Source organism: Myotis myotis, unplaced genomic scaffold (genome assembly GCF_014108235.1).
Source record: "Myotis myotis isolate mMyoMyo1 unplaced genomic scaffold, mMyoMyo1.p scaffold_m19_p_2, whole genome shotgun sequence".
NCBI lineage: Eukaryota > Metazoa > Chordata > Mammalia > Chiroptera > Vespertilionidae > Myotis > Myotis myotis.
In genome coordinates, this window is record NW_023416324.1 from 82883124 (window position 1) to 82910790 (window position 27667).

The following is a 27667-nucleotide window of genomic DNA, read 5'->3' on the forward strand; positions in this document are numbered from 1 at the left end:
CCACATCTCTGCAGCGCCTCACTGGGGTGTGGTAGAGGGCAACAGGCTGTGTGTGAGCATCACTGCTCCAGGCCCATGGGCCCCTCCAGGGTGCTTTGCTCAGAGGAAGGGACAGGCAGGATGAAGCAGAGTTACCTGGTTGACTGCAGCTTTAGGACAAGCCCCCACCAAGATGTGTGGGAGCAGGCAGCTCTCAGTACCAACCAGCCCCCCAGGAGGCCAACCCAGGGCCGGGAGGGGTGCAGGCAGGCACGGCAGACCTGCAGGTGGTCTGGAGAGGACCCCAAACTGTTCTTTGAGAGGAGGCTGCCTTGGCAGGACTTACCCAGAGCTTACTCTTTCCTAAGCACTAAGTCTAGTGTCTTAAAAATTCGGATGAACCCAAATCTTAGAAATAGAGGACATCTAATTCAGTGCCCCCACGTTCCAGACCAGGCCATAGAGGCCCAGAGAAATTGAGTGACTTGGCCAAAGTTGTCCAGTTAGATGTCACGACCGGGACCCCGCTCCTCTGCCCGAGGATACTGTAAACAGGTCCGAGGGACACACCAAGCGCCTCTACCTACTGAGAACGTGAAGCCACGACCTCCCTCTCCTTCCGAAAGGGCTCCCTCTGGCTGGAGGCCAGTTTCCTTCCCTCTCGCAAGGCAGGGCCTGTTGGGGGTTCTGCCAAGGCTTTTCTCTCTGGCCCTTTCACTCACTTGGATAGAGTGGGGCCTTGACTTACAAGTTCAATTTGTTCCATGACAGAGCTCATAACTCAAATTACTCGTATGTCAAATCAAAAAGTGAACGAGTGAGACACGTGATGCTGGGCTGATGTTGTGGCGTTCACTGTGACGTTCGCTGCGCCATCTAGCGGTGGGGTATCTGAAGCTGGCTCATAACCCGAATTTTAGCTCGCAACTCAAAGCAAAAAATCGGTGAGAGACGGCTCGTATCTCGAAAAACTCGTTAGTCAGGACACTCGTAAGTCAAGGCCCCACTGTACCTGCAGCCAAGCTCTGGCAGTTACATTTATTAAGTGGGAGCTCTGGAGGTAAGAAGGCAGAGTGAGGAGAAGCCTGGAATAGAAAATCCTGCAAACCACACGCCCTCCTGCTGTGGCTACTCCTGCCCGGTGTTTGGGCCTGGAGCCCGTGGAGCTGAGAGCTTGCAGACAGACATTCAGATGCAAGGCTGCAGGATGCCGACTTCCAGCGGGGGCTGCGCTGCTGCTGTCACAGACATCACAGCGCATGTGTCTTCTCCGAGGCTGGAGATTCCCAGGCAAAGGAAGAGTGGTTCCCCTTGGATTGTTCTCCTAGCCTCTTCCTGGACTAGGGACCCCAGCATGCTCTGGGAGCTCGTTAGAAGGACAGACTCTCAGGACCCCACCCCCCACCCCCCACCTCCAGACCTACTGAGTTGGCACCTGCACCTTGACAAGCTCCAGGGTGATTCCCAGTGAGGGTGCAGAGGGAGTGCTAGGTCCCTCCTTCCCAGAGCCACACTCCTATGTTTGAGGACCAAGGATATGGTACCCAGCAAGTTCACCCCCTGAAGTGCAGCCAGTAAGTACTGCAGCCCCTCTTGCTCCCTCAGACCTTTGCTGTACAGGACAAATACTCAGGCTTCTCAAGGAAAAAGTCAGACTTCAGTATTCAAAGAGTCAAATGGGCTGAGGCTCTGGCTTCTGGGCAGTGTCACTCCAAAGGCCCCCCCAAGGCACGGCTGTAACCTAGGGCTGTCTGGTGTCTGATACGACCCAGATGACTGCACTACCGAGTTCATCCACCTTCATGACTCCCAGATCATTAAAGGACAGCTGGACAATGCATTCTAGACATTCTTAAGAGAATGTTTGGGAGAAAAAAGTCCTGGCTTACAAATGTTATCTAGACAGTTAATTCATGTGCAACAATCCTTCCTCCCCTAATAACACCAGATGTATAAGGCTGTCCTGTCCCCATAGCTCAGGATTTTGCTGATGGGCTGCCCTGCCCTGCCCCCACCCCCTTCTCCAGGCAAGCCAAGCATTTTCGGTGGTCCCTGCTGGTGGTTAATACAACACACAGAAGGCAAGAAAATGATTTTTTTAGACTTTTTTTTTTGGATTTGTTTTTAAAGAAACTGCATACATCATCAGAGACAAACAATAATTTAAATACCATGCAGTTTCTGTATGTACAAAACCTAGGCCATAGAGATCCAGTTTAACTTGTATTCTATTTACATCGTCTTCCTCATACAGCCGTCATCTGTTGAATTAGAACACGAGCGCGCGCTCCTATACAAAGACAAACTATGTACAGACACCCGAGGAGCAACTGGAAAAAGCAACCGGTTTGGGGATTAACAGACAAATGGGAAGAAAAAGCCATTTCACTTAAGGTGACCTTCGCACACTGGCTGTGCACAGGGAGAGCGGACATCCACTCATCGAGCACACACCACGATTTTCATTCAGCAAATATACACGTTCGGAAGCGGGAGAAAAAGAAACTCAGAGGTTCTCACCACAACTACCGTCACACCGTTTGGTTTCTCTAATCTGACATAAAGGCTAAAGTTTTAAAGTTTTTCCAGGACTTTGAGGGCCTTTGGGAAGAACACAGCAATCTCGAAAGAGCACGCAGGCCGGTCGATGGCACTGTTCTATCATAGACGGGCGGGGGAGGTCGGGGAAAGGTCTCCTTTTCAGAAGGAAACATTTTGATTTGAGGAATTTCACACTTTTCCCTTCATGATAAGAGGCCTAATTGGAAATTTGTACACACAAACTAAACCTTTATTTGAAAACAGCAGCGTTTTCAGAAAAAGAAAGCATTGTAAACCAGCTAGGGCTAGGCCATCTCTCTGACCCCCCACTTCCAGTTAATGTCGATTTGTCATCTTGGGAATTAACACACATTTTCCAACTGTCAGAACAATGTGGTAAAAAAGAAATTTGGACAGATTTCTACAGATTTCCTCAAGATTTCAGGAAGGGAAAGGGACAGCAGAGGGCCATGCTGTGGCCCACGGAGGTTGCTGAGCCACACGCAGTGGGTTTGAAACCACCCACATCTGGGGTGGGTGCTGTCACTGGCATGGAAGGTGCAACCCTAAGTCCTGCAAGTGGAAGACGGTGCTCTGCAGAAGGGGGACATGTCTGACTCCTCCCGTGCACAGTGGACTGCCCCGTAGAGCACTTGGGGAGAAACCTGGACTACTGGCTGGCAGGTGGGCTGCAGGGAAATTGATTTGGGCCTCATGTCCCCAGGGAATCAGAAAGACCCAAGAAGCAAGGCCAGCAGAGAAGCCACTGGCCTTGGTGGGAGGAGTCCAGGTCATGGAATGAGTTCCCCTAGGACTCGCTCCTGGGCCAGGGGAAGGCCTGCCCATCCTGCCGGGCACTGCCAGTCGCCTGAAGCACAGCAGCCCATTAGAGGAAGCTCAGACTCAGCTCTGAGCAAGGCAGGCAGCTCCGCCCAGAACATGTGCCCGCTGCAGAGAAGTCAAACGAAAGAGCCCTACATCTTTCGTCACACCATCTGCACATTCAGACGTCAGGAAGTCTTTTGGGAAGATAGTGCTGACAGCCACACATTTCCCCTGAACAATACGTCTACCCACATCAAGAACTATTAAAATTCAGCAAAGAAAAAAAGGATCTAGCGATGGGCAGCAGCATGTTCCAGGTGCTGTGAGGAAAGCACAGGACAGCCGTGCAGCGGCTGGTGGGCACTGCTTGAAGCACTGCCCGCGCCCCCCGCACACGCACAGCCCCGGGTGGTGCTGGCCGCAGGCGCTGCGGATGCCTGCAGAAGGTCAACGGCCTCCCTGGTGGACGCACATCCCAGCAGTAACTCCCTTCCCACGCAGGTCAGGTGGGGGGGGGGGGGGAGTGGTTAGCTCTTTGCTGTGAAGGCCAAGCTGGCATCCTTCTAACTCCTGGGCAAGTGTGGTGGAGAGGGGACCATCACCTGGAAAGACTGTGGTAACTGAGACCGCAGTGACTGTGGGAGGCCAGGCAGAGCTTCGAGATGGGGCCCTACGAGCTCTGTCAGGAGGAAAAAGGGGGCTGCACTGGGCCTCACAAAAGAGAAGTCAAACTCTCAGGGTTTGAGGCTTGTCCTTCCTCTCACTGCACGTGCTACCCTCGGGGTCCCTCGGTCAACAGAGCACTGCTTTCTGTAGTCCCAGGTGAGGGGGGCAGTTAGAGATGCATCTCCAATCACCCTTGCCAGCATCACGAGGGAGAAAGGGTTCCCCCTGGAGAAACATGAACAGGGAAGTACAGCACAAGGTGGGCATGGCTGCTGGCTGCCCAATTCTGGCCTCTGCCAAACCCACAGAAGCCCCTCAGTGCAAACAAAGGAGACTGGAAGGCCATCACATGGATCTAGAGTACCAGTCCGTCAGTGGCCGGAAGGCTGGTCCTTCAGGAATGGTTTCTGGCCTACATGTGTGGGGGCCTGTACTCGGGAGCCATTACCTTCCGAGTCACAGGGTCACCAGCCCTGGGGCAGGCAGAGAAGATGAAGCCCACCAGCCGAGCGGAGTTCCCACCCCAGCCTTTATGCCCTCCGCGTGGTCCTTACGCTCCACACATGAGGCCGTAGGTGCACCTTAGCAGTGGCTGTTTGTGTGCAGATCACCTGTGACACTGGGCTGTTAACTGAGCAGGTGACAACTCTCCGCTTCTAACCCAGAGCTGCCTCCTGAGGGACAGGATGGATGTGACAGTCCCCCAGACTCCCCCAGACAAGGGCTCTTCCCTTTTGTTCACTGGAAGGAGGGTGGCTGGAGGGAGAGGACAGGGCAGCTGAGACAGTGCTCCCTCTCAGCACCCTCCTCCTGAGGGGACCCCAAACCAGAAGCCAAGCCTAATCGGCCAACCAGATGACTTGCTTCTCAAAGTCATTCCCAGGCCACGCCCAGTGCCTCAGCTTTCTTTGGACTTAGGTGACAGGTACTTTTGAGGAAAGGTCGCTGGAGCCTAAGTGAAGACCGGGGCTGAAAGTCTTCCGAGAGGCTGCAGGTGCTCTCGGCCTGCCGGGGACGGGCACGGTTCAGGATCCGTGGTGGTGCCAGCAGCTCTGACCACTGAGCGGTGACCATCGCGTTTCTCAAACAGAATCCTGATTGTGTTTCCTTTCCTTCTCCTTCTCCTTCTTTTAAAAAAGGCAGTTCAGAAGATTTACATCGTGATGGGACGTGAATAAATACCAGCACTTATGGTTCTTATAAATTTATGTTTTGAAGACAGCATAGCACTCAAGAGGAATTTGACTGTTAAGGTCGATGAAACCTGGGAAAAGAAATAAATGAATCAAGACCAAGCGGCTGCCAGAGGTGTCTGGTTCCACGGCCCACACCTTCCATCCTCAGAGTCCTTGCTTCTGACAGCAGAGGGGGGTATACATCTCCCACAGAAGCCCTGAGGCCCACCGAATCCACCTTCGGTTTTGGAATAGTTTAATCAGAATTCCTTTGGACTAGTCAGATGGCCCTGGTGGCCCGCAGCCTGGACTTGGCAGTGAGGTGGAGACCTCAACCTTGTGTCTGCAAGTCCAGGCACCATTTCTCAGGGTGCTCCCCCAAGGGGCGTGTCTAAGAATTGTCAGTGGTTCTGTCACTGAGTGACCCTACATAAGCCCATTATCTCTCTGTGCTCAGTTCCCCAAGCAGCACCACGCAAGACCACCTAGGAGAGTGACATGGAGGCACAGAAGTGAACTAGGGCTGGCCTCTGCCAACTGGCTGTCAATCGACAACGATCTTTTCTCCTCAGCTTAAGTTTTTGTGAAAACCCACTTTGGGGTTAGTGGTGGTCTGGCACTTAGCTCTTCAGTGTGAATGAGTTAAAAACTGGCTTTCAGAAGGTGGCTTTCAGCCGGGGCCTTGAATGCCCTGCACCCCAGTTTCAGTGGCCACAGTGGGATCTCAATGCGAACCTTTATCTTTTCCTTCACGCACCCACCACACCGCTGGGACCCAGAAACAGGTATGTCGTTTGGAAGTAGGTATGACAACTTGAGAGGGAAAAGCACACCACGATACTAACCTTGTTAGATGTCTACTCAGCTCATGAACTTCCATCTCAGTGCTTTTAAATTCATTCAGCTCCTTCCGAATGGCAGCCTGGAACGGAGAGAAGCCCATAAGGATGCCGACGGGGCAGATGGGAAGGAGCTCACTTTTTATTTTATTTTTATTTTTTTCCCTTTGACAAAGCCACACAAAATGGAGTTTTCACTGGGAGAAAAAAACCCCAATCACCTGGGGTATCCTTTAGACCTACTATGACTCCCCCTGTCCTTAAATCTAAACCACGAATGATTCTGTATGGGAAACCTGGGCATGTGCTCTTGACCAGAATCAAACCCAGGACCCTTCAGTCTGCAGGCTGTTTCATCCGGCATCCATAGTGTGCACACCTGCCCACACTCCTGGGCTCCCGAGTACACATTTAAATGTCGCTTGGCCAATGTAGCTCAGCGGTTGAGCATTGACTCAGGAACAAAGAGGCCACCGGTTCGATTCCAGGTCAGGGCACATGCCCAGGTTTCGGGCTCAATCCCTTGTGAGGGGTGTGCAGGAGGCAGCCGATCAATGATGTTCTTCTGTCATTGATGTTTCTATCTCTCTATCTCTTTCCTTTTCTCTCTCTCTAAAAAAAATCAATAAAAACATATTTTTTAAAAAAAGTCAACCTTTCACCTTGCTTAGGTAAACAATCTGAACTCATCACAGCCACAGCAGTGCCTCACAGTGGATACTTCTGGAAGGGGAGGATCACCCCCCTTCCCTTTGATTTATAAACCCTCTCCTCTTTCATGACTCTTGAAGCTGAGGCCATATTTTTCACCATTACGGGTAGATGGGATGTTTTAGATAACCTTAGTATATTCTGTGATAAACTTGAATAACCTCATCCTTCTAGCACTGCTCACCCACCTGGCTGTAGCCCACCGGGAGGGCTGGGGAACCAGGTGCAGAGACAGGGAGGAGGGTCTAGGACACAGGAATGCCAAGGCTGAAGTTTTAAATGTGTGCCCTTTCGCAGAGCTCTTTGTAAGGTTGGCATTGGCTTTGTGGGAAAGTCAAAGCACTGGGAGTCTGAGGCTGGAGAAGTCTTTAGGGAGCATCACAGTGGCTCCTCTCGAAACGGGGCACGTGAGCGTCCAAGGGCCAGTTAGAAGGAGGCTCCGTGTCTGGTTTCCCATCCCCAGCAACCTGGGAGGAGCTGGGTCCGCTCCCTACACAACAGCCTCTCGGAGCTGGAGTCACCCTGTCCTTCCCCTCGACACCTGCAGCACCCCTACCCTTGGTACCAAGCGCACCGCAGCCAGTGTGAGCAAGAGAACCAGGGCCAGGGCCCTCCTCCGTGGACAATACAGACACCACCGCCTGGGGGGCAGGCTCTGTCTGGGCCAGTTCCTGGGGCCTCACCGAGCTCCTGCACAGGAAGAGATGGTGCTGCATTTAAGAAGGGGCAGAGTTCCCACTCATCAGGACCTGTGGGTTGACCCCATGTGGGAGGCCATTTCCGGGAGGTCTCTGCCTCTGACCTCATCAGTTTCCCCAAGGACAGCGGCTCCCCTGCCCTTCCCTGTGCTTCCTCCTGTCTAGCAGGTGAAGGAGCCAGAGAATGTTTGGGGAAAGAAGGTGAGAAGCCCTCCAGCTCCTCGAGGTGACTGGGCTAGCATCACAAATGATGACCAAGCAGAGTTTAATTCTACTGCATGGTCCAATGGGCAGGTAAGAATGGCATCATTTGCATCACTGCATTTCTTAACAAACAAACTAACTTCAGGTTGTATTCTTTCTAGTCGATGGAGGTCTAGTGCAGGGACGTGTTTTGCTGTCTCTGTGGTTTGTGTCTTTGCCACTAGGTTACAACTGCCAGGACAGTGGCCTCAGCCCCTTTTGGTTCTGGGACACCCCTGTGGGTGCTGCAGCCATGGCTCTACCCAGAAGGTCAGCTGGGTGCCCCACAGGTGCTGTTCTTTCCTCTGGGCACCATCTCCCACACTGTCTTGCCTTCTCCCGTAAAATGGCACAATATTACGTGTCCATCTTGCTCCTTCTCCAGAGCGGTGAGGAATCAATTCAGTGACCACTCCCAATTCTCTGGAGCCCTGGGCAAAGGTGGAGGGGCCATGGCACTCTCAGCCTGCCCAGCGGGCACCGCACGCTCCATTCCCAAGGCCCTGGCCACAGCTTTGCTGTTCATTTCAATACAGCATCCCAGGCAGCAAGCGAGGAATGCAGTGTAGGGGAGAAACCTGGGTGTGGGCACCTGCCCCCCTCTCCTTGCCCCTCTCCTCACTTTGTCGGCAGCGGTGAGGCGGGTCCACGGCTTGTCCGCCCTGCGGTCATAGTCCTGGGCGTCAGCCACCTCCACGTAGTCGCTGAAGCGGATGAGGATCTTCCTTTCCCGAAGTTCTTCCACGGTGGGCCTCTGGCTAAGCTGCAGGCAGAAGAGGGGGGCACAGTCATAAAGAGAAGTTTGGATCGCTTGCCCATCGTGGATTTACAGGTGAGCAAAATGCGGTCCAGAGGCAACTAGGCATCACACAGCGAGGGAGGGGCAGGGCTCCCGGCTCCTGCACCCGACTTTTCTAGGAGCGAGAGCGAGTGTTTTATTGTTCATTGAGCTACATTATTCCTGGAGCCACCTCCCGGCCTGTGCACAGCCTGGCTGTGTCTAGTAACATGGCAGTGACTTGGTCTCCGCAAGCAGCCTGTCCTGGGGGGCTGGGTGTCTGTCGAGGGCTTTCCCACATTTGTCTCACTTCTCGAATCAAGGTGACAGGAACCTTACACAAAGCTTTTACCTTATTCTGGATTTGTGAGTCCACATCTGTGTCAAATGTAGTGCTCTCTGAGAGATGGGCCTGTGCATCACTTCGCATACAAAAACGTTTCAGACACAAAAACGCGGTCTGCGGGTCAGAGGAGACTCCGGTCCTCAGGGAGGTCAAGTGAATGAAAGGTCAGCCCACGAAGGCAGAGCTAGGCCCCGTGTGTGCCAAGGGAGGCTTGGATGGGCCTTTCGGATCACTCTGCGGGGGGGACGGAAACCACAAAAAGAGAACTCCGCCATCGCCCGGTGTCGCCCTCCGACACCCCCTTTGAACTTCAGTGGCACAGGCTGCCGTTTCTCCTGCCTCCTCCTGGCCCCGGGCTTCTTTCTCCTGGAGCAACTCAGCTGCCCTCACCTAGGATGCTGTCAATTCACGTTTCACCGATATTATTTAAAAGCAACTTTTTCTCCAGGCCCTGGACTGTATTTAGTCCTTTTAATGGAAGATGCAGTCAGATGCAATCCTACCACAATTGCCTACAGAACACACACACACCAGGGAATCCAACCACCTGGCTGTTTCACTGTCTCATGCCGCTGCCATACACCTTCCTGGTGCCGGAACGCTCCACTCGCTGCCAACAGCCCGCAGCTTCCTCCAGGCCAGTGGTGGGAAGACCTGGGGATCAGAGGCCTCTGGGGCCAGGGCAGGGCCCACCCGCCTGGACTATGGAACGCCCCCCCCCCCCCCCAGGTGGTTCTGGTCTGCCTAGAGCAGCCCTGGTTCTCCTGGGACAGGACATTTTGGCCTCAGTGCTGGCCCGTCACAGGAAACCAGAGGTCTCTCAGGCTCCATGGCCAGAACTGTACACAACAGTGGCGGTCCAGCCTGCCTCTACACTGTGAGTGTGGGAGCTTTTGTCATTAAAATACATAAAAACATGTAACATTCACCACATTTACCCCAGGTACAGGAGGCTCCCACTCAGAAGCCCCAGTTCGTGCTGCTTAGGACTTGCAAGGTTCACCCCAGGGTGCTGGTCAAAAGGTATTATTTTCAAAGTGTGCCACGACACCAAAACGTTGTTAAGCATGGCATTTGTAATTTATGTTTCTGCAAATCACGACCTGGATTTTACTAATAGTCTGTCGATGGCAGAGTCTGGTGTGAACAGAAAAGTAAGTGTTAGCTCTGAAGGTCAGGGAGCATTTTCCATGCCTGTGTCCCACAGGAACCTTAGACACAAGCTCTCCAAGTCAGCAAGGCACTTCCCCAAGTGCCAAGGGAGGCGCTGAGGAGGGGTCTTCTGCTGGGAGAGTCTCAGGTGGTGTGTGGGCCGACCAACCAATGGCCGCCGAGATTCCTTGTGAGCGTGGGCCCCTGCCACGTGGGGCTCGGGAGGTGTCCCTTTAGCTTGTGGCTGGTTGTAGCCACTGGGTCATATGAACCCAGGGTCCTTCCTCAGATGCAGAGGAGCTGATCTTGGAGTCAGAGTTGATTTTGTAGGGAGAGGTAAGAGCAGGGGTTGGTAGTGCTATGTATCAACCTATGGCAGCAATAATATTTGCAACCAAATACTCAACAAGAGTAATTAATTGAGACCCATATTTCAGTATTAATATAACCTGACTCAAGTGGATTTCTTCCCTCCCTTCCTCATCTCTTCCCATCCTTCCGTCCATTTAGCTAGCTAGCATTTTTTTTTGAAGGGGAAGGAAGGCATTTATTAAAAGACAAAACACAAATTTCAGGTATCAATCTGGCTGAAGAAAATGGCTGCTCTGTGGCTATGAGCATCAGCTATTGTGTTTTATCTTTCTCACTCGTACATTAAAATGAACTAGAACTGCAAGAACTAGAAATCCTCGGGCTGAGGGAAGTAACTGAAAAGCAGCCACCAGCACTGGCATCTGGTCTTGTGCGATCAAAGCCCCAGAGAAAGGGAAGGTGCCCAGAGGCCGGAGGTGTGGATTCTCCACCTGCTGGGAGCTCACATCTCTCTCCACAGAGACGTGAAAGCTGCTTCTAGTCTCTCCCTTAAAGCTGACCCCTTCACTCAAGCTCATTATTTCTAATTCCCCAAGCCAGTCCCCGGGGAAGGACAGGAAACCAGGAGGAGGAAGAGGCATTGATCTTCTCTGGGAGACCTGCAAACATGATGGGCTTTCTGAGGTGCCTGTCCCCGTGCAACCCACCCCAGGGGAGATGGGTGTGAGAGGAACCCTCCTCCCTTTCCCCTTGCCAAATGATGCAATTTTTCTCTACAAAACTATATATACTTTTTAAATATGAATTTTTAAATTGATTTTAGAGAGGAAGGGAGAGGACTAGAGAGATAAAAATTTCGATGAGAGAGACATGGATTGGCTGCCTCCTGCACACCCCCTATTGGGGATCAAGCCTGCAACCCGGGCATGTGCCCTGACGGGGAATCAAACCATTGGTTCATGGGTCAATGCTCAATCATTGAGCCACACCGGCCAGGCTATATACTTCTTTTAAAGAGATAAGAATTAGATGGATGTTTAAATATTTACCTATTATTAGTTTTTAGAAACCCTAAAGTTTAGGAGAATTTTTGGGTGCCAGCAATCAACTCCAATGAACTTTATGAAAACTGGATTTTCATTTTTTTTTTTTTGTGAATGTCTAGACCTTTCTGTACCAGAATGAACCTCTTTTTGATACTGTAGTCATTTCAAGGTCACACTTAGAACAAGCTAACATACTTCCCCTCCCATCATCCTCACTACTCACTCTCAGAACAAAGGGTGCCTTGTGTCCAAAGACTGGATGGTCTTAAGGTAAAGAATCAGATGGTGGCTGGGGTGAGGGCACCTGTATGAAGTGAGCTCACTTAGCTCTTGCTCTAGTTCCCACCAGGGGCATGCCAGCCTGTCACTGGCCCTCGGACACTTGTGTATCCTACTCCTTTTCATTGGGATGGTGTTTGGCTTGTGGCCTGAAGTCCTGGATGCTCTAAGGGAGAGGAGAGCGTTGAGAAACACAAGTCATCACCTTAGTAATTGGTGTGATATTTTAGGGTCTTTGAATGTCTTCCTTTGTATAATATTTCTAGGGAGAAGCATCCATTAACAAACATTTTAAAAATTGATTTTAATGGGACTCTTAACTGTCTAAGTTTTGAGAGCCTTTCTCTCAAGATGGTCCCTGCAGGAGGCTGACTGAAACCACTCTCGTCTGACAGAACATACTATACTATCTTGTGTGTCATCAATTAATTAAACTTGCCAACAGCATCCAGGGACAGCCTCAATAAGAGTTTCTTATTAAAGAGACCACTCTTGCAGAATTAAACCCATTTGGGTCTACCGTGCATTGCCAAGCCATCTATTTTTGGGGTTAAAAATATATAAAAATTCTAGTTTATGGCTTCTATCTTAAGTGCTTTTCAAACATCTTCAAACATTTATCGGTACTTTAGGCTTTTTCCTGATTCAGTATTCCAAATTGATTTAGCATAATCAAGTTAAACTGTTCTTAGTTAACAGGTAAGGAATAGTACCAGGGAGGCAAGGACAATTCACACATTCCCAAGGTCATAGCAAGTAACTTACATTCGAACTACGGATTTTGACCATGAGTTTCCGATTGCTTGATGGCTAATGGTACACTTTTAAAAATAAAACGTTCGCTGTAATTGAAAAGGTAATGCACTTGACATCAAGTTGATGGGGGCAGGTGAGTGTCACAAAAATCAGGCAGCACAGAATGTCACCAGACAAGACTGAAAGTCACGCAGCTGAGTTGACCGTGGCCCCGTGGAGAGGTCCTGGAGAGTCAAGACAGCTGCCCACTCTGCCAGGGGAGGTGCCTCCCCGTGGGCCGGCAGCTGCAGGCCAGAGGCCAGCAGAGGGCACAGGAGCGGACCGCCGCCCTCCCTCGCCTGCCCCAGCTCTCGTGAACTTCCTCACCTTTCGGGTCAGCCTCCTCTTGATCTCTCTTTTCTCCTCTTGCTCCTCTTGTTCATTCCGAGCTGAAAGAGACATTTAAGATGCTTTGGATTTGGTAGACAGGGTTGCACACAGGAGCATACTATGAGCCTTTGAGGCTCCGGGCCAAGCACCTCACAGTTAGGAGAGGGGAAGAGGAAGCTTGTGTCTCCTACCCTGGCCTTGCTTCTGTCTGTGGGGACACTTTCAATCTGGTGGCAAGCAGGCTGACCTGCCTATTTTGGTTCCTTTCTGTCCCCTGGGGTTTCCAGTCTCCCGGCAGCATTGCTGGGTGAGAAGTGTAGCTTGTGAGACAAGGAGGGAGGTCCTAAAAGAGCAGGTGTCATCAGCAGGGAGGTGGGGCTCCCTTCTCTGGACAGCACAAAGGCCTCCCTCCACTGTGCCCCCAGCCTCACAGTCACTGCAGGGCCCATTGTGATGTGGCCCTCAGGTCGGTGCACTGTGGGAGTAGAACCCAAGACCGGCCCGTGGGGGTGCCTGCCACCTGTGCAGAAACAAGATGAGGAAAGCAAAGGCCAGCCTGGCTGCACGAAGAGGAATTTCAAAACGCTCACCTTTCGCAAGCCCTGCTTCCATTAATTCTTTGAATCTTCTGAGAAGTCCACTGAGCATGTGTGTGGCCAGAGTGTGGGGCACAACGGCCTGCATTGGGGCTTTTAAGGAGTGCCTTAGAGGAGCAGGCCCCGGAGCCGGCACGTTGTCAGCTTAATATGTGGGTGACTTGTTCCTCAGATGTTTACAGAGCCGCAGGTAAGAGGGTCTGGGGAAGGGAGCAGAGGTTTGAAGGACAGACCCCGTGGGCTTATTTCTCCTTTCGAGCTAACGGAATGACCTTGAACATCACTTCCTTCTGGGAGCAGAATAGAAGCATGGCTCTAAGTATAATATTGTTTAAAAGCAAGAGAGTCAAAGGTCTCTGCTTCTCACCCGCTGGATTCGAATGGCATTGTGAAAGGTAGCTGCTTCGAGCTGATCTTGGCACAGGGCACACAAAAGAGTGCCCTCTGAAACTGGTTCTCACATCTTAAAATCACTAGTGTTTAACTATATTTCAATAACTGAATTAATGTATCGCATCATGCACACTTGCAATTCAGTCGTTTCAATACAGGGCAGATCTCTAACAGAGGGAAGACCCTGTGCACAGAAGTGGGTCCCACCCTGCCCTCCTGTCAGCCCTGATGGCAGGCAGCAGCCACAAACAGCCACTCCTCCCGCTGGAGGAACGATGCCGTTCAGTGCAGAGCTCAGGGGCACGATCCCTGTGGGGATCAGGATGCTGTATGGGGGCAGCACCAGAGATGCCATGGCCTGCCGTGGGCCGAGGTCCCCAGAGGTCCCCACAGTAGCCTGCGCCACAGCGCCCCTAGCCGCCCACGCAAAAGCTCCTTCTTTCAGATGTAAAGATCTGATCTCCCTCTCAGAGTTCCTATAAAAATGCAAATTTCTTTTGGATAAAAACCCATTAAACTAGTTAGCCATTAACACCTTAGTATGCACTAACCTTACAGAGATAAATAAGTTGGGTGGCAGACAGCAAGACTCAGAAGGGGAGAGCCCAGACAGCTGCATTTGCAGGTGGCAGGGAGGGAAAGGACTAGTCTGGGTGGGGGTGCCAAGGAGGCAGCTCGGGCGCTTGGTTAAAATAAAATGTTCAGGGTATTAGGGCCATGAGGGGCTGAGAAACCACCTAGCCTCCCACTCTTCGTTTGTAAAAGAGGATGGGGAAGCCCAGAGGATGAAGTGGCTGCTCACAGGATACACGGCTAATTAGACAGACAGCCCACTCTTCTCCCCGGGGACACTGCCCTAGTGTCTGGCCCTCCTTATTACTGGTCACTGGCCTCAGGCTCTAGTCAGGGCTCCCTCACCCTACAGGCCCCTTTGCAAGCCTTGAGTGGCATTCTGTGACAGAGCACAGAGCCGTCATCTCCTATGTGCAATTCTTAGGTCCCTCTCAGGGGTGGGGCCCCAAGACCACCTATGGGATCTATACCTTTAGTTCAAAGCCATTTACAAACCCAGGGTAACGTTTTCTCAGGCCAGTGATACCAAGGCAACCCCACTAGGCAACTGGGGAGAGAGGCCAGGACAGGCCCATGACATCATCACACCTGCTGCCACCATCAGAGTGTACTCATTGTGTGCTCAGGTGTGCACCGTGCCTCACTGGTTGCTGACAAAGCAAGCACTGACTACAGGGCCGGCAGGGTGGGGCTGGATGCCAGACCCAGACCTTGCTTCATAGAGCGCCTTCCCTAGTACCCTTGGAGACTTCCCTAGCACTCTCGGAGAGATGGCTCCTCACATGATTTAAACTCAGAAAATAAGCTTTAGAACAGAGGTTCTCAACCTGTGGGTCGCAACCCTTTGGGGGTCGAACGAACCTTTCACAGGGGTTGCCTAAGACCATTGGAAAACACATATATAATTACATATTGTTTTTGTGATTAATCACTATGCTTTAATTATGTTCAATTTGTAACAATGAAAATACATCTTGCATATCAGATATTTACATTACGATTCATAACAGTAGCAAAATTACAATTATGAAGTAGCAACAAAAATAATTTTATGGTTGGGGGTCACCACAACATGAGGACTGTATTAAAGGGTCGCGGCATCAGGAAGGTTGAGAACCACTGCTTTAGAACGATTTGTTGGAGGGCCCACTAAAAATTTCTTGTTTCACAATCAAATGGGAAAAAAGAAAAAGAAAAACTTATTTAGGATGCAATGTTCCAGAATGATGGGGAAAAATAAGAGCCCACAGGAAAAAATGAGTTTATTTCCAACAAGTTTTGGAACTGTGAAATGATCAAGCTGTTTGAATCCGGTCAACTAGTTCTTTAACTTGCAGCTATTTGAATAGGACAAGGAGGAGAAACTAGAAGGAAACACGGAAACAATCCTCTAAGCTGCCTGGATCTCCTGAATCTAAGCCCCCCAGGCTTACTCGACATGAGCAGCTGCCTCTAAGATGTATTTGTCTGGATGGCAATAAAAACCCAAGTCAAGGGGCCAGCTGCGATCTCCCAGGGGTCTGGGTAAGCGGGTGTGTATGTGTTTGGGGGTGGGGGGGAGTGGTGGGGGTGGGGGGGGGAGCTGTGCTCAGGAAGCCAGAGGTGAGCTGGGCTTTGACACCACCTCTTTTCAAAACCCTCACTTTTGCTGAGAAGAACTATCTTCTGAAACCTGAAGTTTTCAGCTTCTTTGGGTTTAGGAGTCAGTCAGAGGCCACCAATATAACCTGGCCCATGTACAGACACTCCTTCAGAAGACAACAGATCCCTGTTAGGCCTGTGCGTGGGGGTGAAGAGGCAGCGGGAGGAGGAAGCACATTTACCTGATTTGTTATTTTAGGAATAAATAGAAGGTTTTCTGTTTTTCTTTCTCTCCAACAATGGAGAGTTTATAATAGAACAGGTATCAGGTTGGGGCCAAAAGTACTCTCTTGACCATGGAAGTCATCTGAAAAAGTTCTCTGTTTCACAGCATATTACGCTTACAAACCTTAGTGGGTGCCCCTTGTTAGAAATATACACATAAATTCCTAGAGACCTAGGAAGTCTGCGAAGTATACTCTAGACTGAGAAAGGCCAGACCTAAGTATAGCAGCCACTGAGGAAGGAAGCAGTGGCCCGAGGGCACAGGTGGCCGGCAGGGTGCCAAGGGCAGTCACCAGGCAGATGAGAGCTCCGGAGGGGCTGGCCGGTCCCCCAGCCTTCCCAGGGGAAATGAACAGCTCACCCTCAGTGAACTATCCCACACAGACCAGGTCTGCTGACCAGGTCAAAGACCGCAGGGAGGAAGGAGAGAAACGTAAAACCAAGAACATTTCAGTCTGTTCTAAGTGGAAATACCCTCCCACGCAAACAGGTTTCACATGATCGGAGCGTGTGTGAGCGCGGGCGCACGTGCACAGCGTAGCATTTCTATGAAATTCTAGTTCTCTTTTTTGGAGAGCAATTAGCAGGGGATGTGCGTGTAGGAAGACGGGGTACTGAATTACACTACGAATATTGGTTGGCCATCTTGCGAAAAGTGTTCATGAGTGTGGTAGCAATGGCTGAGTAGAATGTGAGCAGAGACTTCATTGTTTAATTGTTGTACCAGTGTCCATGAGGTACTTGATGTCTTTTAATATTATATACTTATTATATAATACTAATATTAATATATATAATTTTTAAGCACCAAGTGGATTCTCTGTACATAGTCAAATATCTGTGTCCTAAACCAAACAAGGGGCTGGCTTATTTTTTCTGTCCACAGCCACAGCGACAGTGAGTTTTTCTTGAATGAAGGCATTAGGCAGACACCCCAGCAGCCAGCTTGGGGCGGGGGTGGAGAATGAGAGATGAACACAAAGCATTTTTTCTTGGAAATGCTTCCTTAGACTTTAAATTTAGTGTTCAGAAGGAGGAGGGTTTGATCAACAGCAGCCAGGTGCAATGGGAAGTCACGTTTTCTAGTCCCAGGTTTCAACTGACCATTTGCCTTATTTTGGCCTTCAATGTAGTATTTGCAGTTTTCAAGGCAATTCTGGTTTAAAGGTGACGCTCCCTCACCTCACAATCCTTGGGTGACAAGTGCTCTCACAACACATTTTCAGCTTCTCTCTGACTTACAGCCCACCACAGGGAAGGGGTGTCTGGAGCCGCTAAGGAGCCACGTGGATTGGAACCTGCCCTGGGTGGGGAGCTGGCCTTGGCTGTCCTGACACTCAGGGAAGGAGCCTCAGCCGCCACCTTCCCAACCAATTCCACCCAGGCACAAGGGACAGACCTTGCGGCCGGCCACTAAATCATAACTAAAGCCACCACACAGACATCAGGATTGCCGCGGGCTTAGTCACTTACGTTTCAAAATGTTCCTTTGCTCCAACTCCTCTGCAGTGGGCCTCTGGCTCAGCCGCCTGCGGAAAAAGTCCAGGAAAAGTTTTTGGACCATATCATATCCTCCTTGGATCATTAATCTCTCCCCTCGTAAGTACATGAGGCAGAGCCGGTGGCCCGAGTTCCTGTTCCATCCTGGGCTCTGAAGGACTGACTAGCACCACAGCCTCAGTTCCTCAATTTCAACCCCAGGACAGGCGCCCCACGTCACGGCACCAGCGGACCCACCCCCTTCCTCCTGCAGGCCCCTCCTAGCCTGCTCCTCCAGTGCCTCAGGCAAGGGACCTCTCTCCACAGAAGTCCCTTTCTTTCCTTGTGGCCTCTGCACTTGGGACCTTGGCCGCTGCCTTTCTCTCCAACCCTGAGGCTAGAGCATGCTTCCTGCCATGTTTGTGCAGAGCTGGTTAGAATATAAAGAGGCCCATGGCCCCAGGGAGATGCAAGAAGCTTGTCTGTCTGCAAAGAACAATAGGTGCTCTTCTCATCTCCACCCATCACTAAGGGCCTATTAGCTCTGGAATGACAACTGAACAGGAACCCAAGTGACACTCCTGTTACCCAGCACATAATTTAACCATAACTAGTGAAACAGAAAGGCCATGAACCTGCGATGATGCAACAGTGGGGGGTGGTGACAGACAGTGGTCAGGCACCACAAAGTGACAGAAGTCACCAGAGAATGGGAAGGGCACCAAAGGGGAGAACTGCGTGCTTGTACACCAGTGTGACGTTCCAGGAATGGTCAACACAAACCCAGTGGGCCTCAGTATTCAGAGGCATTCGTATTTGTGAAGCTCTTGGGAATTCTTTAACAACCCCTCCATTACCCAGCATTCCGCATCCCCCATTGGGATGAGGTGTGCCGGGTAATTGTGGAAGGAGCTGGAGGCTTCTCAAAGTCTTCCGCTGGGGCTGATGGGATGGAAAGGAGCGCTCTCCTCGTAGTAGAGGTTCCCGTCCCTCCCCAAGTATCTGCAACCAGTGTCTGAAGTGCCAGCTCTTTACACATTAGGATCTGGAGACCCAGATGTCAATGTAAATATTTTAAATTCGATGCTCTTGTTCTCTTTATTGAGCTGGGCCAGAAAACAGTCAGCTCGTGATAGCCCAGCGTCAACACCACCTGCTGTAGACAGCTAGGAGGGGGCTTCAGCGCCAGAGAAAGAACTTTTGGTCAGCATTCTGGAAACTGCTAGAAACTGTATTCCAAAGCATTTTAAGTTTATAGCTGCATGTTTGGAGGTTCTAAACTTGGACTCAGCAGTCTTGAAGTCCTTTCTGAACTGGCTTCTCATCTGCAGGAGGAGACGTGAGATCACACAACTGAGCAAACGTCACGGATCTGGAATGCAGCCACTGGCTCCGCTTAGAATGAGCTTCTGAGAGGCTCTCAATTTATCTTCCCCAAGAAGACTTGCTTTTTTTTACAGGGAAGCACAGCTAACTGAATGGGACCATTTGGTAGCACCCAGGTGTTGAATGAAGCCAGGGCTCTGAGACAATGTTTTAAACCAGCCCTCCAGATTCAAGGTGGAGCTTGCTTCTTGGAAGTCGGCCTACTATTTTAGGGTCTCGGCCAGAAGTGTCTGCAGAATTTGCCCATTGGCTTGTGCCAAGCAGCCCATCCGTTCCATTTCAGACGCGCTGCCTGGTCCTGTCTGGGTTTTGTTTTTCTTAGGGGCTATGTTTGGAGGGGACAAGACAACAGTGACTAAACTATAACCAGAGAAAATTCTGTTATTAACCAGGCAGCTTTTTGTCAAACAAACATGGTTTCTAATGAGGGCCTTTATGTTTCATTTCTCTTGAAAGGATCTGAGGAGCTCCAGGCTAATCATAGCTATAACATGTAGCTAAGCCCTCCTGAAGGGCACTGTGCTATAATTAGCTGTTTGACTTTGAAAATGAGATTTGGTAGGAAAGTGGGATTGCGGCATTGTAATGACAAAGCTCTAAACAGCACAGGGGCTAAGAGGTCTGGGTTCTAGTTCTGCCTCTGCTCTGAGCCTATTTTCCTTGGACAAAGCCTTGGACCCTGCTGGGTCTGTGCTCTTTTTTTCTGCAAATAAATAGTAATTTAATAGCTAATGCTTATGTCACCCCTAAAATGTGCAGGCGTGGTTCTAAGGACTGTATGTGTGCAAATTCATTTACTCTTCATTGCAGCCCTCTGAGGTAGTATGGACTATCATTTCCGTTGTACAAATGGGAAAACGGAGGCACAGAAAGTTGAGTACCTTGCCCCAGGTCACATGGCTAGCACATGACAGGGCGAGGACTTAAATCCAGGCATTTTGTGTCTGTAATCTCAATACTTTTAGCTAGTGTATTAGTTTCCTATGGCTGCTGTAACAAATTAGCACAAATTCAGTGGCTTAAAACAACACAAATTGATTATCTTACAGTTCTGGGGGTCAGAAGTCCAAAATGCATTGCATGGGGCCAAAAGCAAGCGTTAACTGGAGTTGTGAGCCTCTGGAAGAAGGACAGTGTTCCCAGGCTTTTCTCAGCTTCGAGAGGCTTCCCGCACCCCTGTGCCCGTTCCAACCAGCAGAGCTGCACCTGCAGCCCCTCTCCGACTCTGGCCCTCCTGCCTACTCATTTAAGAACCCTGTGGTTACAACGGGCCCACCCAGGTTATACAGAGTAACCTCATCTCAAGAGCCTTAATCACAGCTGAAAAGTCCCTTTCGCCATCAAAGGTGACATGCTCATAGGTTTGGGGACTAGGACATGGACATCTTTTAGGGGCCGATATTCTGTGTGCCACACCATATGCCTTACTAGTCAGAAGCTGCAAACTGATCTCTGCTGGGCTGGGTTTAACTCTACAACTTCTCCATAGCAGGCGCAGATGCTAGAATTTTCCACCTGAATGCCTCTAGATAGGGCGATAGCCCAGTCCGCAGCACTTTGAGAACACATGTGAGTGTAGTGACCTTTGTCCTAATTCTTCCTTTCCAATCATTCTGGCCCCCTGGGCTCTGAGTTTGAGAGCCCTGGATGAGATCACCAAGTCATAAGAATGCTAACCTTTGTTTTCCTTTTTTCATCCACCAATCTACCCATCATCTACTAAGAGCCCCATTGAGGACCAAGCACCCGGCAGTTCTTAAGGAGCAGACAGCTTAAAGGAGCACAATAGTGATTAAACTTTGCATGTGAAAATTGGACCAACAATTTTCAGGAGCTGGACTGTAATAATAAAATGATAAGGAACTTGGAGATGATATAGACTTCCACGGCAGTTTAGAAGGCACTCTAGATTCTTGCAGCACCTCAGGTTGGCACTCTGGAGTGTTAGCCAGATCAGTACCTATGTGGAAGTAGAGCTGGGCACACGGCAAAACTGTGAAGGAGATAATGTGGGAGTTCTGTCTTGACTCTACCTCTTGTCCCCCTCCCTACCACCCCCCCCCACCCCAAGTCCCTGGAATGAAGTAATTTGCTCTATCTTATTCCTGTCCAGACCTGTTCTTACAAACAAATGCTATATACTCAGCCATATTCAATTGTAAATTATTTCATTTCACAAATTATTTGAGTGCTAGCTCTGGGCCAGGTTTTGTGTTAGGCTCTGGGGTACAGAGATGAGCAAAAACAGATCGAGGCCCTGCCCTTCTGGAACTTAAAGACTGGAAGGGCTGAGGGAGACAGTCATTAACCACACACAGAACTATCTATAAGATGTAACTGTAGGAAGGGCTTCCATGATGAGTCACCTGGGGCAGCGATACTGGGATCTGACCAAATTAGGGCATTAGGAAAAGCTTCCCAGAGGAAGTGACACTGTGCCCAGATCTGAAGAATGGAGGATGCCCGGTTGCTGGAGTGGAGCGAGCAAGGAGAAGAAGGATGGAGGGAAACTAGGCAGGGGCCAGGCCGCGTGGCCGTATAGTTTCTTTTTTTAAAAATGTTTTTATTGATTATTAGGGAGAGAGATAGAGATCTAAAAACACTGATGAGAGAAGAACATCATTGATTGGCTACCTCCTGCATGCCCCCCACTGGGGATTGAGCCCACAACTTGGGCATGCAAACCCGGCATGTGCCCTGACCAGGAATAGAACTGGTGACTTCCTCGTCCCTGGGTCAATGCTCAACCGCTGAGTCACACCGGATGGGCCCCACAGGATCTTGATCTTTTTATTATTTTTTAAAATAGATTTTTATTGATTTCAGAGAGGAAGAGAGAGGGAGAGAGAAACATCAGTGATGAGAGAGAATCATTGACTGGCTGCCTCTTGCATATCCCTCACTGGGGGATCAAGCATGCAACCCAGGCATGTGCCCTTGACAGGAATCGAACCTAGAACCCTTCAGTCCACAGGCCGATGCTCAATCCGCTGAGCCAAACTAGGGCAGGATCTTGGTCTTTATCTGAGGAGCAATGTGAAGCCATCAAAGAGTAAATTTTAAGGTGGGCGAGGAGAGGAGTGAATGAACATTTCAGATTTATAAGACACTACATTGATCGTTATACAGAGAATGGATTGGGGGAGGCAAGAGGCAGTTTGAGTAGAGGCCTCAGAAGGCTGTTTGCACACCTGGTAGAGGCTGATGGACACGTGGGCTAAGTAAGGTATGGTGGTAGGCGAGCACGTTTTTAGGAAGCCAAGTTGACAGACTATAGAGACAGCCTATATGGATGGAGGGGGAAGGAAGAGGTACACAGGGTACCTCCAGGTCTCATAACTTACACAGCAGGATGAATAGCGATGCCAATCATTGAGACGGGAACACAGGGAGGGAGCCAGCACATTTAGGGGAATGGTAGAAGAAAATGTGAGTTTGGGTTTAGATCTGTTGGATCAGAAAGCTTTTGTGATATCAGAATGGAGATGTCAAGGCAGCTGGATATTGAGCTCAGTGGGCAAAAGTCTAGGCCAGTGATAGAAATTTGTGGCAAGTCTGCAAGAGATGATATTTGAAGCCAGGAGTATGGAGAGAACATAGAATGAGAAGAGAAGGGGGCTTAGGATTGTGGATGAAAGGGGCCACGTGCTAACCTGGAGTAACTCAGGGAAAGCCTGTGTGGCAGCCTTGCAAACTCAAGAGACCTAAAATAACCACAAAGGATGGTCTGAAATTAAAACCTTTTAATTAAAAAGCAGTTTATAGTGGGTAGTCAGGCCTAGGCCAGTATCTTCTCTGACAAAGATCAACTTTACTGGGCCTATTGTCTTTTTGCATCTAAGATAATGTATCTGGTATCTGTGGAATGTCAGGGTAACATGTAACTTCCTTTTTTCCGGACCCCTCAGGGCACAACAAATGGCACAAGAGCAGCTGCAGACCACAAATTCCCTCATTGTTAGTTGTCTGGTTAATTGTTGACTGTTAATTATCCTTTGCCCACCTGTGTAAAAGAGGTATGTGTCTTATCATCTTACTTTTTATCCAGTCCCAGAGGTTTCCCCGCTTTGCTTTCTCCCACCTGCCTACCATTGGATTTCATGTAACCCACTTATGTCTTTTCCTTTGATTGTATAAAACAAGGTGAAAACGCCATTCTCCAGAGCATTATCCCAATACATCGAGATTCTGCTTCCCAGCAATTGTCAACAGTCTGGCTCAAATGAACTCACAAAAACTCCTTACAGGCTTAAATGTTTCTTGTGTTAACAGGATGAAGCCTTATAGAATTCCGATAGTTAATGCTAAGACTACGGAAAACAAACCTGTCAGGAAGTTAAAGGAAAGGCTGTGCATGGAGACAGATAAAAATTAGATTGTCACACCAGGAAGACTGTCCCCTCTTTAAGGAAGCAAAGCAAGCGACGGGCGTGGCCAACAGAGTGCTGAGTCTGCATGCTGCTCAAAGGTCGGATGAGGCCTGAAAAAATGCCCAGGGGGTTTAGCACCAAGTAGGCGATTAGCCACCTCACCTGGAGCTCTTTCAGTGGCTGGTGGGACGGAAACCAGGCTGCAGGGGGTTAAGAACAGAGGTGAGAGAAAGGACATAACAAGTATGGAGGACTCTTCCATGGAGCCTGACTGAAGGGGACCAGAGAGTTGGAATTGAAGGAGGCTGTAGCGAGGTTTATATTTTTTCATGGGAGAAGACTGAACACATTTAATGAGAAGAATCCAGATAAAGTGGTGGTGAGAAACTAAATATATATGGAGGGAGAAGTCTCAACTGATAGTGCAGGTGCTCTGAGAAGCCGGGGGGGGGGGGGGGGGGGGGAGGGGGCGGCGAATGGGGTAGGTAGGATCCAAGGGACAGAGAAGGTCTTACCTTTCACATGGAGGGCGGACAGCCCTTCACTGTGACAGGAGGAAGGAGGGTAGAGGGTGTTGTATGAAGGTCTGTATATTTGGGTATTGAATTAAGAAAGGAGTTCCCAATTGATGGCTCCTTCTTACTCTTTCAAGTTGGAGTATAATAAAGATGACTTATGTTAGTTGAATATATTACATTTCCTTGAGGGATGTATCTTTGAACAGAGCCAAATTCACAGACCAGAAGGAGAAAGCTCTAGCTTCAGAATTCTAATCATCAGAATTTTAGGGGAACACCCAGGGCTGCCTGCCACCAAGTAAAGCAGCCACTGCTGGGTTCTTTGTAAGATCTACCTGGTGCAGAAGTATTGGTTATTAGAAAGCTGAATAACAGCACAATTGCTATATTAACAAAGTGATAACTTTATAATTCCAAGGAGCCCAAAACTCCAAGAATAAAAGTAGAGATGCCTTCGGAATGCCCTGTCTCTCTTACCCCCAACTTGCTAATAGGTTTAAGTAATTGTATCTGATGTAGGCTAATATTAAATAATAATTTTTTTCCTGACTATGTATTTAGACATGATCATTTATAAGCTAGGTGGCAAGGAAAACCTTTTTGGGAATTAAACATTTACATGAAATGAATCCAACACATTTGCCCCGGACAGCATTGCTTAGTGGTCAGAGCATCCGCCTGCACACTGGAGGGTTATGGTTTTGATTCCCACTTGTGAGGGGAAGAGGCAACCAATCCATGTGTTTTTCTCACATGGATGTTTCTCTCCTCTCTTCACTCTTCTCTCTCTCTCCCCACCTCTCTCCTTCCCCTCCCCCTCCTTTCCACTCTCTCTCTAAAAATCAATAGAAAAAATATTCTCACTCCTTGGGTGAAGATTAAAAAAATTTTAAAAAATGAATCCAACACACTTATATGAAACAAATCCAAAAGTAAACATTCAGTGTACTTTCAAGTGATCTATTTAAATAACTTTGCTATTACCTGGTTTATAAGATACCTCTGAGTAGCAAAATTGTTTCCATGGCTCAAATGATTTCTTCTCTACTGTGGACCACAGTTAAATGAGTTCTATTTACTGTTAACTGAAAAAATCACTGAATTTCCATTTAAATGCCACATGCCATCAATCGCCATTTATGCAACTTCTATTTTATTTCAGCATTGAGAATGGATCTTTCTATCAGTCTTAACAACTATTACCACACCAGTAACCATAAACAAGCAAGCAAACAGACAGCACTTCAGTTTGGCCTTGGGATAAGGAGAATGCTAGAGAATGTGGTGGCAAGATGCTTTAAATATATGCAAAGCCGGGGAGCGCTGTCTTTGTGCATCACAGCATCTCCCCAAGAAGTGACAAAACCCATGCCCTTTTTGCGGGCCTGACTCTTGGGGGCCCACAAGGATGCGTTCTGCTGTGTGTGCTAATGAGCCTTCTGCAGGCTTTAGAACAAGGTCACAGCCTTCATTAGCCTTTACAGCTGCTTATTGTTTTGAGAGCCCTGATTTTAAAGTTTGGATCTCTGAAGCTGTATCTCATTTCAGGAAAAATAAAAACAGAATTAACTTAGGTTTTCTCCATCTCAGCCCCAGAGGGAGATCATGCCTTCTCAGACAGATGGAAAGAGAAGAGACAAAGGTACTCATGGAGAATGATAGAAAACAAGGTCTTGTCTCCTAAGGCAGGAGAGACAGGGTTTCCACAGATGCCCTCCGTGGGAAACACAAGTGGACACGATGTGGGGAGAAGCACTGAATTTTCTCCCCTCCACCTTCCTCAGAACTTTCCTGAGAACCTGTCCATTGCATGAGAACTGGGCCATTTCTGTCTTTTTTCCCAAGATATGTTTTTATTGATTTTAGAGAGAGGAAGGAAGAGGAGGAGAGAGATAGAAACATCAATGATGAGAGAGAATCATTGATCAGCTGCCCCCGGCACACCCCCTACTGGGGATGGAGCCCGAAACCTGGGCTTGTACCCTAACCAGAATTGAACCCTGACCCCCTGGTTCATGGGTTGATGCTCAACCACTGAGCCATACCAGCCAGGCAGAGCTGGGTCATTTCTGTCTCGCCTTGGTCATCACTACATCACCACCTCCTACATGGCCATGGAGAACATAATAGGTTCTCATTTGGCAATTACATATGCTCCTTAGATGATCTCAGCAATAAGCATGACTTCAGGTAGCATCCAGATGCCAGTGACTCCAAAATCTGTACCTCCAGTCGTATTTCTGAGTTCCAGACCATCTTTCCAGCTGCCGCCTTTTAGTCCTACAGGCTGTCAGACTTAAAGGGTTCCAAATGAAATAATCCATCTTCTTTCTCTCCTGTCCAGATAGTTCTGGATCCCACCCCCAGTGAGCCTCCCAGGCCAGGACACTGCATCACCATCATCTGTACTTCCTCCTCAACAGCCAATCAATCATCAAGTCCAGACCATTTCTCTCCTTCTGTCCCATCACCCGGGAGAGCAGGCCACCAGCATCTCTCCTGGTTGCTGCCAGCCTGTCCCACTCCGGTCCTCTTTCAGCCCAGAGAGAATGGTCTTTCTAAGAGGCAAGTTTGATCACGCACTCTCTGCTTGAAAACTGTGCGTGCCTTCCCAGTGCCTGTAGGAGGGAGTCAAAACACTCAATGTCCTGTAAGAGCCTTCATGATTGGGACGCTTGCCAAGAATCTCCCCCGTCCTGTCCTTTAGATATAAAGGTCCATTCTTGCTTCCTTCTGGATTTGCACGCTCTTCCTTATATCTAAACATTCTTTCCATTCCCCTTTGTCTGGCTAACTGATGATAATCCCCACCGCAGCTTAAACCTTGCACACCGTTTCCTCTGTAACCAAGCTTTTGGTTAAGGTGCCTCTACAGCATGTGCTAGTGGTCCTGCACCCCCTATCCTGGCACTGCTTATACTTCCCCTATTGTCCATCTCATGCGCTGGACCCTGGGGCTGAAGCTCCATAAGGTGGGGCCATGCCTACCCACCCCATTCAGCACCAGGGTCACTTCATGGGCATATAACTTGGGCACTTGCACAGGGGCCTCTGCTTAGAAGAGCCCTTAAAAGGGGTTTAATGCTCTGCTGTCATTTTGAAAATTTCCATAGTTTTTGAACTAGAAACCCCTCATTTGCTCACCGTGGCATCTGTAGAGCCTAGCACTGAGTCTGGTAACTGGAGATATTTAACGTTTATGAAGTTATTAAATGAATGACTATCCCTTGTCTTTAATCTTTCCCTCTTTCTAGTTCTTTCCCTAAGGCAGTGGTCGGCAAACTCATTAGTCAACAGAGCCAAATATCAACAGTACAACACTGAAATTTCTTTTAAGAGCCAAATTTTTTAAACTTAAACTATAGGTAGGTACATTGTTATTAACTTAATTAGGGTACTCCTAAGCTGGCCTTTGCTAAAAACGTCCTCAACCTGATTGAGGTACATTCGCTGAGGTCGACCCCTTCCAACTCTCCCATCCACACTCGCCTTGTATACTTGTTTCATCTCCTTTCATTCATCCTCTCTATATGTCCAAACCATCTCAACATACCTTTCTCAATCCTCGACACTACATCTTCTTTCACTCCACAACGTTCCCTAAAATTAACTTAATAAACTTTACTTAAAGTTTTAAGTCAACTTCGCACTGTACGTGCGTACCCACACATGGTATTTTGTGGAAGAGCCACACTCAAGGGGCCAAAGAGCCGCATGTGGCTCTCGAGCTGTGGTTTGCTGACCACTGCCCTAGGGCAAACACGTGTGTTC

At 49.2% G+C, this 27667-nt stretch overlaps 1 protein-coding gene across 5 annotated transcripts in view; it reads right to left on the reverse strand.

The window, feature by feature from the left end:
• Positions 1 to 2069: 2069 nt before the first annotated feature.
• The window catches only part of PHACTR1 (phosphatase and actin regulator 1), a 500199-nt gene continuing 474601 nt past the window's right edge, over positions 2070 to 27667 (reverse strand). For all 5 annotated transcript variants that reach the window (XM_036350306.1, XM_036350310.1, XM_036350308.1 and 2 more), the window contains 5 exons: positions 17617 to 17672; positions 12713 to 12774; positions 8300 to 8440; positions 6032 to 6108; positions 2070 to 5275 (listed from right to left, as the gene is read on the reverse strand). In XM_036350306.1, coding sequence (XP_036206199.1) covers positions 5260 to 5275; positions 6032 to 6108; positions 8300 to 8440; positions 12713 to 12774; positions 17617 to 17672 — 352 coding nt within the window. In that variant the 3' untranslated portion in view covers positions 2070 to 5259. The remainder of the gene's footprint in view (positions 5276 to 6031; positions 6109 to 8299; positions 8441 to 12712; positions 12775 to 17616; positions 17673 to 27667) is intronic.